The sequence below is a fragment of the Lates calcarifer genome, linkage group LG1 (assembly GCF_001640805.2).
Source record: "Lates calcarifer isolate ASB-BC8 linkage group LG1, TLL_Latcal_v3, whole genome shotgun sequence".
NCBI lineage: Eukaryota > Metazoa > Chordata > Actinopteri > Centropomidae > Lates > Lates calcarifer.
The window spans coordinates 11,760,006-11,776,464 of record NC_066833.1 but is presented as its reverse complement, the minus strand read 5'-3'; the positions used below and the strand labels follow the sequence as shown (position 1 = coordinate 11,776,464).

Genomic DNA, 16,459 nt, shown 5'->3' with positions numbered 1-16,459 from the left:
ATCAAGGTGAAAATGTTTACAATGGTTAAGTGCAATCGTTAAGGAGAACTTCAAATGTCAGTTCAAGTCTGGTTGATTCTTTTTTCAACAGATTTTGTAGATTTTTTATTTGCTTAAAAATCTTCAATATAAATGCAAGAGTGATAAAAATACATTTAAAATACATTTAAAGTGGTCATGACAAATGAGGCAGCACAGCTGTGGTCTCCTTGACAGACAAAGTTCATGGTTTCTTTCCGCCTGCTGGATATCAACCTCCACCTTCCATGGCCATTAGAGGCTGTCTGGCCATCCCTGGCACACCAGGTGTGCTGTGTCTGTTCAAGGCCATATACAGACGGTGGACAGCTTATTAAGGAAGCCAGCTATCATCAGGAATTCACCCTGTGTGTCAATAACTGCAGGCTTCTCTCTCACTTCTTCACATCTTCTTTTTTCCTTACCTTTTCCCTATCTTCCTCTATTTTTATTAGGCCTAGTAATTGGCCCCTCTTCTGCCCAATAGCTGTCTCCCTCCACTCTCTTCCTGTTGTCTTTTTTATGTCCTGAGGTCTGTTGTTTTGGTTTGGGGTTATGAGTTACATCTCCTCTGGGAGCTTTACCCCATGTGTGGCTATAGCAGCCCTTTCTTGACCAGGCCCAGTCATGAGATGGACTAACAAGCTGAGATGCCAGTGATGAGTACCTGACCTAGCAGGATATATTTAGCTGTGGGCACATGAGGGGAGAAAGGGTGGAGGTGTTAGTTGAAACTTTACAGTGTGCTGAACTGTTGCCACCTGCACAGCTCTGTGCAACTCAAGATGATTTTATCAAAGTTAAAATAAGCCTACCAACAGTCTTTCAACTAAACTATGCTGGTGCATGTGTGTCATTAAGCATGCCATTTTACTGTGGTAATTTACCATGGTAACTTAAAGAGAATAAAGTCATTCCAAGATTCAAACTTGACCATCACAGTGTCAGTCATCATTTGCTCTGCCACGTGATGTTGTTAGTAACAACCACAGGTCTATTCCAGTTTAAACCTCTGTGCTTCAGGTGCTACTCTCGGTTAGTCAGCCTTAACATACTAAGCTGTTTCACCCCAGTGACTCTGTGTTTTTTGGATGTGGGTAGAAAAAGAGGATTAATGGGGACAAGTGGTCGTTACCAAGTAACTGCGTGACCTGTTTGCCCCAATGGTTGCCATATCCAGCACTTGTGATTTGCACTCTGTAAAATTAAGCTGTGTAAAATACTGAATTGCAACTAACAATTGTCTGTAAATCTTGCTGGTTAGAAATACCCCTAGAGGAGTCTTTTCATGTTGGAATCCATGTGTGTGTGTGTATGGGTCTGGTGCTGGTGTTGTGGATTCAAGATTAAGCATTGTCATATTGTCAGCAGTTCACATGCTCTGTTTGAGTTCCCATTGCTCCCAGTCTCATCTCTGCAGTCAGATGCTTTTTAGCCTCAGGTGATGGGTAATAAACATGAGCATTAGCAAAAAAGAAAAAATATTGGCACTCTGCTTTTGGTTTTGCCTCTTCTTTTGAGTTTCTATTATGATCATTACCAATAACATTTTTACCAACAACTGTCTCTATGAAGTATCAGGTATTTGACAGTGACTATGAAAGTTAGAAGGGGTTCTAGTGTTGTTTGAAATAGTGGTGTTCAGGTTGTATTAAAAGTAGTAGTAGTAGTAGTTATAGTAGTAGTAGTAGTAGCAGCACTGTTGTTCGTGATAGTAGTAGTTGTGCTTGTAAAAAAACATGGTTATATATGGTTATATTTAGGGATGCACCGATACCTATACCAGTATCAGGTATCAGGTCCGATACCCTGTTCCTGTACTCGTACTCGTAAAAGTGTTCCGATACCACTTTACGGCAGCGTGATGTTCACTTGGGCAGTCAGGTGCTAAGTGAGAGCACAGAGGAGCAATGTCAGCAGTGTGGAGGTATTTCACAGTGGATGATGGTGACAATGTTGAGATGATGTTAAGAGACAACCTGTGCACAGTGAAAATAGCAGAGGCTCTGACCCAGTACATTGCTCTTGATGACCAGCCATTTTCAGTTGTTGATATTATGGGATTTAGACGTCTTCTCAGCGTACGGAGCCGAGGTATGAGATCCCTAGCCGACACCACATCACTGACACAGTGTTGCCAAAGCTACACGACTTTGTGAAGAGGCACATCCGCAGCCTGTTGCAAGACATTTCGGCCCTCAGCTTCACCACTGATATTTGGATGAGCAGCGTTAGCCCGGTGTCCCTCATCAGTTTAACTGCACAGCAGATTGATGAGGATTTTACTCCGTGAAGAGTTGTCCTGCATGCAAAACAGTTTAGGGGTTCGCACACCAGCCAAGCTATCGCAGGTGTGTTTGATGACATGCTTCAGACATGGGGGGGTCCCTAAAAGTTCTGTTCACGTTGTGCTACGTGATAATGTAAAAAACATGATCAAAGCCATGAGTGACGCTGGACTCCCGAACCTGCCAGTGCGTCGAGGGCTAATTAATTAATGAGGGGCTTTTAGCACAGAGGAGCGTGGCTGATGCTGTGGCAGTCGGACGGAAAATAGTTGGACATTTTAAACATTCCGCCTTAGCCTACTCCTGCCTTGAAGATATTCTGTTTGTTAAAAAAAGATGCAGTTGAATGCTAAAATGTCAATAACAGTACTTTAATAGTACTTCTATTTGAGTAAAATGTGTGGCAGTGCCATACATAATGAAATGTTCAAATGTCAGTCACAGCAATTTCTTACAGCCAGAGAATGAAACAATATCTGATGAAAATAAAACATGTTTTCAAGCAAATGTACCAAGTGTAATGGCATTAATAAGTACTTGTATCGCTACTCAGTATCGGCAAGTACTCAGATCCAAGTATCGGTATTGGTTTGGAAAAAAGTGGTATCGGAGCATCCCTAGTTATATTCCTGGTGGAATAATGTTGTCATTTACCTTCTTATTAACATTTTTGTTTTCATAACCTCACAACTGTTTTCCTCCCTGTTACTTCTAAGAATCTTCTCTCTCTAGTTCACCCACTGTGTTTGTCTCTCCCCTGTTGCCCTGAAAAGTCTGTCTGTTCTGTCGGATCTCCTATTCCAGTTCATTACCCAACCTCCCTTCACAATGACCCACGCATCCTGCCAGAGCCTGTGGCCAGTCTGAGAGCCAGCCACTGCAGTCCAGTCTTTTACTTACTGGACAATGGTAAGAGGAGGGATGTCTCACAGATCTCAGCCTCTTCATGGACATCTGCTTGTGGTTTTTATTTTAATGGCAACAATGCAATAAGGGAGGGAAATGCGATTGGGTTGTTTTTTGGACAGGTGGTTGATTTGATGTTGCACCTTGCATGCTAACTCTGCTTCCACACTGTGAGCAACACTATCAGCAAGACACCAGAGGCCCTTTTATTCCTTACACAAGCCTTACAATATTATTTTTGGTGGGGTAGGCACACAGGTGGTGGGTGGGAATAGGGTTATTGTCTTTGTTGCTGCACTGGTGACTCTTACTGGTTGGTTAACAGCTAGCAGTGACAAGGACTACAGTGTGTATGGATTTGGGCTCTCAAAGGTGGCAGAAAATGGGAAGTAAATAAGATATATAATAAAATTGTCCACTTAATCTCAAAATAAAATAAAACACATTTTTTTCATAATCAGAATGTTTATAGATGCAGTTCATTACCCAAATGAAATTGGATCTTTTCACCCCACGATCGGTCAGAACAGGTTGACCCATCAACCACGTTGCTTGCAGTGTAAACAAGCTGACAGGGACTGTGTTCCTAGGAGTAGACTGTGTGCTGCTGCTTTGTCAATATATGCTCCATGCTTTTGTGCAGATGACTGCTGGTGTTGCATTGTCTCTCTGCCCCAGCTGCAGGGGGGTAGATGTTGTCATGTTTGTTTTATGTGCCAGATCTGGGCATTGACCTTGGATCCTTCATCATTCAGCAATGCTGCAAGGCAGGCAGGCTTTGGAAGAGGAAGGAGTTGTATTACACCTGGGTACTTCTCCTTACTTGTCAGAGCCTCTAGTGCTTCATTCTTAATTGTTGTGCCTCCACTGGCACACATCTTTGTCGCTGAAGGACAACATGCTGCTTGAGCAGACCGTGGCACTCAGAATGTCTCTAATCGTGTGTCTCTGACTGTGTGTCAATAAACCCACAATCTCATCTTGTTGTCCTCCCCTCTAACATTCATCACTGTCTCATCTCTAACTAACTGCATGGTGCCCACACTGTGGCCAGCTGCGGAGCTGATAAAAAATTACTACAGCTTGCTTTGTGCGTTTATCAGTGTTGTGGCCTAATCAAGTCCAACATAAGCCCCATTTGGGATCTCAGCATTCCATGTGTCACTATAATTCAGTCGAATAGTATTTCCTGTGTAGACCTCAGTAAAAATCAAAACTGTTATTTTTTACCTCTCAGTCCAGCACTTAATCCAGTGTTTCATCATCAAAGGTATTTTGGTACATTCGTTGTCTCACTAGTGTCTGCTGTCTGTCAGAAAGCTAAAGTTCTCACCTGTTATAGGCCAGCACAGAGGAGAAACAGTGCAAAGCGGGGCAGTACATTCTGTGGAAATGTTGGATTTAAACATCAGCTTTGCCCCAGGCAAATGCTTTGTCTTTCCCAGGAGAAAGCAGACACCCATGGGGTCATAAAACACCTTTAAAAGGCTTAAAATAACATTTTACTTTTTGTTTTTTGTTGGGAACCCTACATGAGCAGATCATGACGTGACGTATGTAGTGCTGAGATGATGAATGGTGCTCGCCCAACATGAACTGTTGTCATAAATGTCTTATAATACTGTCATGTAAACAACAATATACCAGACTTGGAATTAAGAGTATTCCGGCCATGAAAAGAATGCACATAAATTACAGTGATAATATTATTAATCAACACAGACCTGGTGAAGTTGACAGTGATGTTGCTTCAGCTGACCAAAGTTAGTATATAGGTTCAGTGAGCATGTAGTAAAAAACCATGTAATAATGTGTAAGTATGGTTGGGTATTGTTCATATTCACAATGAAAATTTTATGAACTGTTAATGTAACCACTGAGCTGTTAAACAGAGGAACCATCTGTGTGAAACAGGTTTATAATGAGAACATTTTCTCTGTCGTCGTATCCCTAACACTGCACAGTTTATATGGTTACAACAGCATCTGGTCCCCATGGTTTATTATGAACACACACACACATACACACACACACACACGCAGAGCTCATCTGTTATCTCATTAGCAAAACTAATCTGAAAGGCTTTACTTGTTCCTGGAAAAAAAAAAAGAAATTAATTGATTGAGAAATTCAATTAGAGCACCACACCACCCTAATTTCCTCCTCTGCAATAAAGGAAATATGTTTTTCCTCAAAATGACCTGTGATACTTAGCTGCCTCCATGGTCCTTCATAGCAAATAAACTGTATAAAAGGAATGAACTGTATTCCATTAATGTAGATTTAAAACAAACAAACAGAAAAGTTCTGCCATTTCCTCCAGCCGGTGCCACGTCCTCTGCTGAACCTACTTCTTTTCCTTTGATGCACCAAGATCTAAAGTAATATTAAAATGGTCACAATTATATAGAATATAAATTCATGGTCATGCTGTTTTCTACATGGTCTTAAAATCAAGCATCATGTAAACACCATCCTATGTCTTCCACATATCAAGTTAACAAAAGAAACAATGAACTTTTGCCTTCTTTTTGAGAGGGAAACTGGGTCATAACATCTCAACTTCGACCTTTGCAGTTCTCTACTTACTGCAAAATGCTTGCAAAATGTTTAAACAAGTTATTTTTTTGCCTCCAGTGTCTGACTGTGATTTTTGTATTGACACCCTGTGGTGTCACTGTTTGTTTGTGCTTCCATGTTAGACATCCCAGGCCTTAGAAAATGCAAAACTGACACATTTCAGGACAGACCTTGGTCAAGGTTAATCAGATTTTTAAAATGTGCATAAGCCAGAGTAAATTCAAATATGCCTTGCCTTGTTGCAACTCAACAAGTCAATAAGCAGTAGTTGTAAGAAAAGATAACCCCTGCTCCACTGGCCTGGGACAACAATGGAGCATGCATTTTGAAATGTGCCTGCCATGCGCAACTGCACCAACTTGCATGTTCTGGTTCATTGTTCATTTGAGTAATTTCCATTTCGTTTGGTTTGATTTTTTTTTTTTTTTTTTTTTTGGTTTGTTTTGCACTTTTGTTTGTCATTCTTTGACTTAGATTACACCTACTTTGTTTTTCTTATTTTTTTAGTTTTTTATTCATCATTTTTTTATTTGAAAGGATTAACTGGTGCTTTGTTTCCTATTCTTTTGTTTCAGTAAAGGGACCCGGCAGAAAGTTAAGTCTGCCAACAGATCTTAAGACTGATCTTGGTACGGTAGGCGAAAGCCCGCAGTTTTCACTTGATTTCCTTTGAGTCATTTAGTTTCTTCTTTTGTCACATTTTCTAGGCTTTAATGTTACTTTGGTAGTTTTTATTCTCATTCAGATTTTATTCTTTCAGTTTACTTGTCACTCTCTCCTCCTTTTCAACCAGCCCATGAGACTGTCGGCCTGACGTCTTTGTCCATTTTTCCCCTTTAATGTATTTTGATTTAAATCTTCTGTATTTGTTTCCTCTACATTTTGCAAGTGTTTATAAAGGTGATTTGTAACTCATGCCCATGTTTAAACTTGAGGCCTTCTATCGCTTGTCATGATTGGACCATCTTCTGATTTTACACAACCTTTCCTCCATTAACAGCCTTGCTCTACAGTGATTGGATCACTCGCTACCTCTCTCATTAACTGGATCATTTCTCTCTTAAGCAGTCTTCTTTCCATTTTAACTGGATCATCTGCATTACAGATACTGCCCCCCCCAATATCTGCTACATGAATTCTACATACACATCACAATCTCAGGTTTCTCTTTGTTCTGCTTCTGCAGTGTCACACATGCTGTCCCCTCTAAAAACTTCTGCTTCTTTTAGACAAAATGTGCCAGTGCTTATTCCTGTGACTTGCCTCATTTAATAACTCTTTGTTATGTGACAGGTATAAAAAACTTTTTTTCTTTTATTTCTTTTTGCAGCACTTCTGATTCAGATTTTTAAAAAATGAAAAAAACTTGGAAAACACCAACTTTGTGTGTCTGATCACATTTAGTATCATTAACAAGAGAGCATTTTAAGCTCATTAAATTTCCTGTAAGGTTCACACATTCCCCATTGTCAAGAGAATGTATGTTGTCAGTAAAAAAGGGAAGAATACATGTTAATTAATCTTGTACTCTCAGGAATATGGGTTTTTTGTCGGAACAGTCTGTTATAGAGAGTAATTCTCTTGTGAGTGGGCACGTGTGTGCCTGTGTGAGAGTGTGTGTGTGTGTGAGTGTGTGCAGTAACCAGTGTGTTGAGTGTGTGTGTGAGGATACAGTGCCATTCTTTCTGCTATGTAGTTTCCCTCAGGACATTTCAGGACAATTGACTGATTGGCTGCATCTCTGGCAATTCATAACACCAAAACATTAAGACAGAGGCACAGTGATGGCGTCACGCAACTCTCACATTGGTTGGCCCAATATTACATTCAGTTTTCAATGCCTGCATTGCCTCGGCCTGTCCTGCTGTGAAACTCTGTAAGTGTTGCACGCAGACTGGGTGGCACCCCAGAGCTTTTCATCTTCACTTTGAAATTGAATCATTTGAGCATCAACCATGTGAACAGGAGACTGGATTTAGTATGACAGATGTGATCAGTGCCAAATGAGGAGGGGTCACTGCCTATTGTTTTTACCATTTAGCACAGTGCTGTTTATCCTCATGCTTCATGAGTTTCTACACAGAGGAGATTGAGGGTGGAAAGGTAATAAAAAATATGGAATGCTTTGATCACATCATCCTGTCAACCCCAAATCATTTTAACTTTAGATTTACCACCACAGAGATGTCATTAGAGAAAAGGGCACCTCTGTATTTACTCTTCACTCGAGATAAGTGAAAATGGGAGTACTCAGGCATTTGGTATCATGAAGTTGTTAATTACGGCTGTCTTGGCAGCTTTTTGTCTTGCCAGTTACACTGAGGGCAACAAAGAACTGGAGAGTGAGAGAGCACACCCAGTCCACACAATCTTGCTTTGATTTTCTTTATCTCATTAATATGGTTTGGCTCTAAACAAACACACACTCACACACAAGCAAGTACAAAATAATGTAAGGACAAATCATCCAACAAAGTCCCTGAGGGGACACCATGTAAAGCTGCAATTCCAGAAAGTAACAAGTGCTACCTGTCAGCACCATCTGTAGCTGATGGTGTAGTCCAGCCAACTAAAGCAGAGTACTAATTTGCATTAGAATCAAAAACATATTAGAGTTTTTATATTCTTTTCTATTCCTTTGATCTTCATTTGTAGCTTTTTGTTACAGCTAGTAATACCATAAAGCTCCTGGCCTTCAAAAGAAATAAATAGTTTCTGCTAAATACAATGTTCTTTAACAATTCACAAAGGGAAAAAAGAAACAAAGTGGAGATGAAAGAAGCCTGTTTTCTTTTCTTTTGATTTTCATATCTCTTTCCTGGCACAAACTGGATGAAACTGCACTCAAAATTTCCCTCTACATTTTACTCTCTTTTCTTTTGCCCTAGCATTTTTTTTCTCCTCCCTGCTCTTATTTACTTCAAACCACTCTCCAACTCTTTGTCACTCACTCTTGCCTTCCCTCTCTCCCCTCACTACCATCTTTCTTATTGACAGTCTGATTTTCAACATCAGCTTGCTTCTCTAACACTGCAAAAATGTCCATCTTCATATGTCATGTAGTGTACTACTGGAGTATTAAATCAGCATTTTTTAAACAGATAGAAAAACCTCTCAACACGGTCAGAAATCTCCAGCTATTTCCTTTAAACAGTTAAAACTGCATTGTAAATAAGTAAAATTCTCTCCCCTGATTGGCAGAGTTTTCCTTTGTTTTGATTAAAGCAAGATTTCATTGCTCATTATTGGACTAAATGACTTATGATGATGGATATTGCAGTAATGGATTAGAATAGGTTTGAAAGTTTCATTATTTCCCTCTTTGTATTGTTTGCTAATGCTTTGCCATTGTTACAGATCATGTCAATGGACATTGCACTAGCCCCACCTCCCAGCCCTGCTCGGCGGGGAAGCCTCGAGTCCCAATGGGTCCCGAGGGACCACGGCTTACCCGCAGAGGCCCTGGCCGACCGCCCTTCCGCAAGGCCCAGTCTGCTGCTTGCATGGAGATCTCTTTGCCTGTGTCCCACACTGAAGGTGTGTGCTTGTCTTCCCAACTCCCATCCCTAAACCTCTTTAACATGCCCTCCCACCCAACAAGTGCATGCCATCCTCTCACCTTGGGGTAAGTGGATTAAGGCCTGATACATAGTTAACACAAGGCAAGCGTATGCTAATGCAAGTTAGCAGCATAAAAACTGAAATCATGCTGTAGGTGTCAGGAGTGTTAAGGAAATCAGCCGTTGAATTATGAATGAATGAATTATTTGCAGATGCGTGATTTAAACATTTAACATTAGCCTGTTTGCTAAAACCTTGCCCCGAGCAGTGATTGCCCAGTCAAAGCTTAGCAACCATAACAAGTCACTACTGGTCTGTGGATGGATTTCTCTACATGTAGAAGCAATACACATGGTGCAGTAGCGAGAGCAATACTCACAGTCTAAACATTTTAGATGTTGGTGTCTTTTTCAGCCTTTACATAACATAAAACATAAGGGAAAAAGTGAAAGGAACAGATTAAACAGTGTTTTGTCTCTAATGTAAACTGCAATTATAAGCATGCCCAGCTAATTAGATTACAGCATACAGTAGTCAGCTGCAGTAGTAACTTGTGTATATTGAAGACCCCCCAGAGAAGATTCTCAACTTAAGATTAGTTGGATGAAAATGTCAAAATGTCAACTAACGTATAGAGTTAACGTTAGCTTAATTAGTTAGCAAGCTTCTGCTGATAAAATCTGGCAGTGATGATTGTCATTTCAGTCAGACCCATTGTTTCAGAAATTACTAAGAATTTTGAGTGGTAAGTCTGCTAACAAAACTATTGTGAACTGCATTTGTGCAATGCAAGTTTGACGAGTGTTGCAGCAGTCAACAAAAGGGATGAGGTTTAGTGAGTGGTTAATGTCCTCCAAAATGTGAACAGTCACAGCAGATTATATTAATTATGAATGAAATTTTTAGATGATGCATTTGCACACTGACGTAACTGGGGATCTACTAACAGAGTGACTTACCAGATAAACACGATCACTATTGCTGCCATATGTTCACACTAACAGCACCAGTGTTTGAGCTACTTTGCTACTTTAAACATATATCTCTGCAGCTTGCATTAGCATCACCTTACATTTGGACTACAGGATGCAAGAAATAGCCCTTGCATTGTGTCCCTTAATACTGTTGCCTGTGTCGACCATGTCCCAGCGCTGAAGGTTGGTTCAATTTTAATTGTTTTAGCCAGTTGATTTTTACTTCGTCAGTGCCTTCCTTTCTTTTTCTTTTTTGTGCATCTTTGACTTTAAAAGCAGCACTGATGTGTTAACAATGAATGTTTCTCCATCCAGTCATAGTAAGGTGACGTAATTTTTTGCCTTTTTTCTTTAGTATTTCTTTCTCTTCTCATAAATAGATTCTGGATCTTTTGTATGTCGAAAATTAGCCAACAGAGCACACAGGGGGTTTGTGGCCACACCTTCCAACTTTCTCATTTCCACAAAACTTTGAGCCCAGGGAGGCAGTTCACCTATCTTTATTTAGTTTATGTGTCTGTGAGTGAGTATATACAACGTCTTTACATTGCAATTGCCAGAACATTCACTTTCAAGTTTCAAATGACCCATTTCAGTATGCACATGGATAAAAGAGGTGAATTAGTAGTATAGGACAGCCATTCAAGCATGATTACACTCTCATCAACAGATCTGACATTTACTTTTTTCCATTTTCTTCCAATATTCATACCCTAACTTTGACTTACAGTAGAAGTAGGATTTGTGTCCCCATGATCAGTGTGGAAATCTGTGTGTGTGTGTGTGTGTGTGTGTTCATGCAGCTTTGTGTGTGATAAAAGGGGATGTGTGCATTTGTGAGTGTGTGCATGTGTTGCTCTGTCTCTGTGTGTGCGATGCCAAAAGATTTTCAGTGCTTTATAGCCACTCTATTTCTATATTATGACCTGCTAATCTGAACATCTTAATAAAACGTCTTTCTTATTTTCAACATTTGATACATAGGCTTGTTGTTGGGTATATTTTGCCGTTCTTCCTGTACAGAATAAGTGACAGCTGAAGCAAAAAAGCAGATAAAATAATGTGCTGTCAAGTGAGGACTTAAAATGACACTCCATGCAGTCTAATTTTCAGATATTGACCTCAGAGCTGACACCGAAAAATGGCCTCTGCCAGGGTTGTGCAAGAACATTTAATTGCACAATATGTATGAAATCTTAGCACTTCTGTCACTGCCAGGTGACAGACGTCAAGACACCACTGTGGGACATCTATTGACTTTGAATAAACAATATCCTCCCACTTAAACAAAAGTGAGACACATTTTCATCTTAACAGGGCTCCTGACATTCTCCTGTAATGGTGTCTTATTTATCTCTCTGGCCTTTCCGAACTAGATATATTTTTTGGGTTGAAAAAGCCACAGCAAAATATCACCAGGCTTGTTTGTTAATTAAACATAACTGTACTTGTAGTCTTTACAATGACTCACTTAGCTGGTTGTCTTTCATTCAATTGTTTGTTTGTTTTTGAGGGTGCTGGAAATAAAAGTGAGGATGGCAGACACTGGCCAAAGCTGATGATTCATGAAAACCGACAGACATGATAATTAGCCCTGGAAGGCAGAGAAGTTGTTTAACACTTAACAGCTATAATTTAAAGTGTGGAAAATGTGAAAATTTACTTTGCCACCTCAAGCAGTAGATTGCCATAAAGAGAGCAGCTACATATCAGCTATAAGAACATTTCCATGTATGTCAGTCAAAGTCTTCATGATCATCTCATTATAGATCCCACTATGTGCAGTACCACCACCAGCACTGCTTTCATGTAATGCTGATGCATCATATATAAACTTTTGCCCCTTAGGCAGGTACACTTCCTGGAAAGCTCTGGCTGGGCAGGTCCTGCTTGTATTTGCTTTTAGTTTGGGCTTTCTCACATTAACAGAAAGTCACAGTCAGGTCACAACAGGCTAATCTCTCCATAGAAAACTCCACACTGTGGCACTAACCAAAGTGTCACCACTGTAACCACCCTGCACAAACATCAGACCAAAACAGACATCAGTTGCAGATGTTTGCAGTTGCAAGTAAGATTATGTTCCTAAATCATATTTTCTCCACATCTGTACGGTGCTAAATAGTTCTGAATGTTTCTAATAAGGGCCAACACTTATTTTGTCCATTCTGCAAACCTTAAAGAGTTTTAACAAGTATGATGGTGGAAAATATGGATGTTAAATAATAAACAGGCGAGGTGCAGTGGTGTTTGTTGAGTCACAGTTGACCCTTTTACACCAATTCTGCAATTAGATTCGTGCTGCCGTCATTATCGCCCTCATTATACGTGATTGACCTGGAGCGAAGAGGGAGGCATTTTTTCATTAGCATAAGCTGAATGTTTTATTAAAGCCACTGCCTGCACTACACCTGTATTATCAGCCACACCAGTGCAGACGATGGAAGAAATTGTTCTTTTCCACAGTTGTTTCAATGCATCTATAACCATGAGAAACAGTTTGGCAGACTTCTTGAGTCATTTATCATGAAATTTTATACAAACCATAAGCTGTATTAACATGGCATTATGATCTGTTGGCATGAAAGTATGCCACTGCTAGTATGGTTGTGTTACCTAGATACACCAGGCTGTGACAACCTAGGGATGTCACCTGATTACTAAACCCAGATGTGATTTACTTGTGGCATTGTTTAGCTACACACTGCACCTAGGTCTCCACTGAATAATAGCTTTACTTGCAACTAAAGGCAGAATTCAAAATGTCAGACAACAGTAAAAAAAAAAATGTTAATCCAGTTTTATTTTGTCAAGCTGGACTGCAATGTTTCACGTAGTACTGTTGGCAAGCTAGCAGAGTAAAAACAAAAATCTCCATCTCCTGTCTGATACCAAAGAAGCACATTATCGTCTGTCTAAGGGATAACTACCTAGACTCTCTGTGCCTGAGTGGTAGATAGTGTTTAATCAATTTACAGTGGTCATCAGTATCCAACATCTGATATGGTATGACAAGAGAGTTCTTTGTCTTGTGTGGCAAATGCATTTCTATGCTGAAATAGGGTGTGAGACAAACATTCCGGGGTAGTGTTAAGAGTGAAAGCTGTACATTGTCATCGTTGTTTTGCTGTCTGCACACACCCTAGTGCATTAAGCCCTTTATTTTATATTGGACCCAGTGAAATCCTGCTGTATTTCAAAGGCATCTTTGGCAAATTGGTTGGATTGAATTGATGGATCTGTCTACTCAGCTATTACTTATCATCTTTTCCAATCAGGATACACTACCAGCTTTCCTCTTGTGCCACCCTTTGACCAAAATGTCAACTTGACACACAAAATAATACATAATTTAAAAGGCAGCGTGCCTGGGTGAGATATATTCAGCCATATCTTTTTGCTGCTCTTGACTGTTGAAGTGAAATAGACAGAGTGATAATGACTTGTATGTCACATGTCTGTGATAAAGAGGAAATAAGTTGAAAAATCAAGAAAAGCTATAGTCTGCAGCAGCTTTAGCATGTGTTTATCATGCTGGAACATTCGCTTTTCTCAGCACACCAGTGCATATTCCCTGACTGTTGCCTAGCTTTGGCACTGTTGTTTATCAGTTGCACTGGTTACCACAGTGAAAACCCAGCAGGATCACTGGAATAATTAAAGGTCAACAAGCAGTGCAAGAGAAGAGGCCGATGTTAATGAGGCCTGCATGACGGGAGAGGAGACAGAGAAGGGAAATGGCAGTGGAAACCAGACTCATTGTACAGTAAATATGTGCATACTGCCTAGGTTAGCACACCTATAAAATATTGAAGATTCAACTGTATGATACCTGGTAACAAAGTTGGTAGTAGCTGTGTTGTTTTAAGATAGAGAGTGTGTGTTGTTATCAGTTTATTTGTTTGTTAGTATCGAAAGAGAAGGTGTAATTTCTCCATAGTGAAACTCAATTCCTGATTTGCACACAATCAAATCTTGAAAAATCAATTTTTTTACATCTATATGTGTTAATTGGTACTAAAGCAAAACTCAGCACAAAGCTCTGTTCAAAGTCAGTGGTGGTGAATAGATATGAATAGGAGTTAACCATAGTCTCCAGGTGTCTGTCCTTGTCTCTCCAAAGTGTGTGTGAGTGTATGTGCATGTACCACTGTATAAATCCAGGACTGTCTGTCTCACCGCTTCAGATTGTTTGCCTTCCCTTATCACCTCCCTGACACTGCCTCGCCTGCCTCCAGGTCCCTGTAAGGGCCCCTTCAGGGGTCCCTGTGTCCTGTCAGAGTACCACTGTGCCTGACTTTCATTAGCCAGCACCCCACAGGCTCTGTCACACAGCGTAAACACACCCCAGCGACACATAGCAAAACTGAGCTGCTGCTTCCCAGACTCACAGCAAAAGGCTGTTTTGTCTTTGTGGCTGCCAGCAGCAGCAGCATTGGACAGCAGTGTTGTCACAATACCAGAATTTTGAAACACCTAGATGTGTTGAAACTGCTCTGCTACTGTGGTAAACCAAAAGAAAAAAACAAACAACCAGACACAACTTCATTTGTGCTAGAGTTTTCATCTCACGTGTATCGAATGGGATCTGTATTTGACTCCTTTGTACCAGTTTTGTTACCAGTTTGTAAACTAGGATCAACTCTAAAAAAGTTTATACTTGCAGTAGTATCAGAAAAAGCAGTCTAAAAAATTTGGTTATCGTGCAACAGCGCTGTACAGTGGCTCTTCATCAGCCACACTGGAACTACATGTTAAGTTGAGCAGATAGTGCTGAAAAGTGGTTCAGAGAGAAGTTGGGTATGCAAGTAAAGATTGTGTGGCCACCAGAAACCTAGTCAAGCACTCTCTTTTTCAGCCACATTCCTCTGTCTGTATATATTTGAAGGAGTCTCTCCACCCTCAGTTACATCTTTCTCTCTTTCCCTTTCTTTCACTCTCTGGTGCTGCTGTTCATCTGTCCATCTTGTCTGTTTCTTGGCTGGGCTGCTATGCTGTGTGTGCTGTGTGTGCTGTGTGTGTGTGTGTGTGTGTGTGTGTGTGTGTGTGTGTGTGTGTGGCCTATATGTTTCTTTGGGTCATGGCGGGTGTGGTTTTGTTCTATGGGGTTCATGTTGTGGGGGATGAATAGGTTATGCATCCAGGAGGGCAATGCTTCAGCAGTTACACGGAGTCACTATGTACTCCCACGATGAGCACCACACCACCAGCCCCTACTGCTGGAGTGAGAGAGGTAAGGGGGCCTCGGCCACAAACCCATCAACCACTGTCCTGCTGATTAATATACGTTTGTCTGTCCATCAGACAGTATGTCCGTCCTGTGGCCCTGTTTCGTCTAAAACATGCCTAGAAATGCTTGTTTTCTTGCCCCGAGGTAAAGGAGTGGGGTGATACCATATTTGTATATAATATAGCAGTGCATAGTGTATGTTTGCAAGCAATATATATTTTGGCATACAGCACCCATTTGGACTTGTTACATAAAGTCTGCACTCTGTGTAACATTTGGTTGGGAATGCAGTGCTGCACATTGCCTGGCTTTGAATAATTCAGGAATGCAGCAATACAGAAATGCTTTCATGATGGAGGCTTTAAGTACACAATGGAGGACCTGAATGGGTAGCACTCAAGTAGAGTTAAAGGAGTTTTTGAATTTGGCGCAACTGCCGGCATGTGTATGTGTGTGCATTCTGATGTGTGTGTGTGGGTCTATAAATATGTTTGTGCGTGTGTGTGTCCTGTGTATCCTGACTGTGTCACTAGGCAGCTGAATAGAATCTTGTCAGCAAGTAAAACCAGTGCATACTCCGTTAACAAAGACAGTGTGTGTGTATGTGTGTGTGTTCAGGAGTGTGATGTGACGGTAGGTCTCTGTCCAGTTGTCCCTTTGTAATATTTGATCACTTTGCTTCTCAGTGTGTCACCTCTTTTCAGTGGCATTTTCCTATTTGTTCCAGTGTTTTACATGACACACACTGCAGACAAACCATAGGAATATTTAGGAATATTTGTACTCTACGCTCCTTACCACTCTCTCTGTTCTTACAGAACACCTTTTTCTTTCTAACTTCTTGTCCTCTCTTGCCACCCCCATCACGTTGCTGTTCCCTTCCACCACTCTTTTACTGCTGC

The 16,459-nt window shown here is 40.6% G+C and overlaps 1 protein-coding gene across 10 annotated transcripts in view; it reads left to right on the top strand.

Moving 5' to 3' along the window:
* stxbp5l (syntaxin binding protein 5L) overlaps positions 1 to 16,459 on the top strand; it is a 116,108-nt gene that overhangs the window by 92,257 nt on the left and 7,392 nt on the right. For 2 of the 10 annotated variants that reach the window (XM_018681974.2, XM_018681972.2), the window contains 4 exons: positions 3,111 to 3,215; positions 6,368 to 6,421; positions 9,150 to 9,329; positions 15,459 to 15,560. The exons of 2 other annotated variants lie outside the window; for them this stretch is intronic. In XM_018681974.2, the coding sequence (XP_018537490.1) occupies positions 3,111 to 3,215; positions 6,368 to 6,421; positions 9,150 to 9,329; positions 15,459 to 15,560 (441 nt within the window). The remainder of the gene's footprint in view (positions 1 to 3,110; positions 3,216 to 6,367; positions 6,422 to 9,149; positions 9,330 to 15,458; positions 15,561 to 16,459) is intronic. 6 more of the 10 variants (XM_051070178.1, XM_051070176.1, XM_018681981.2 and 3 more) reach the window with 4 other exon arrangements.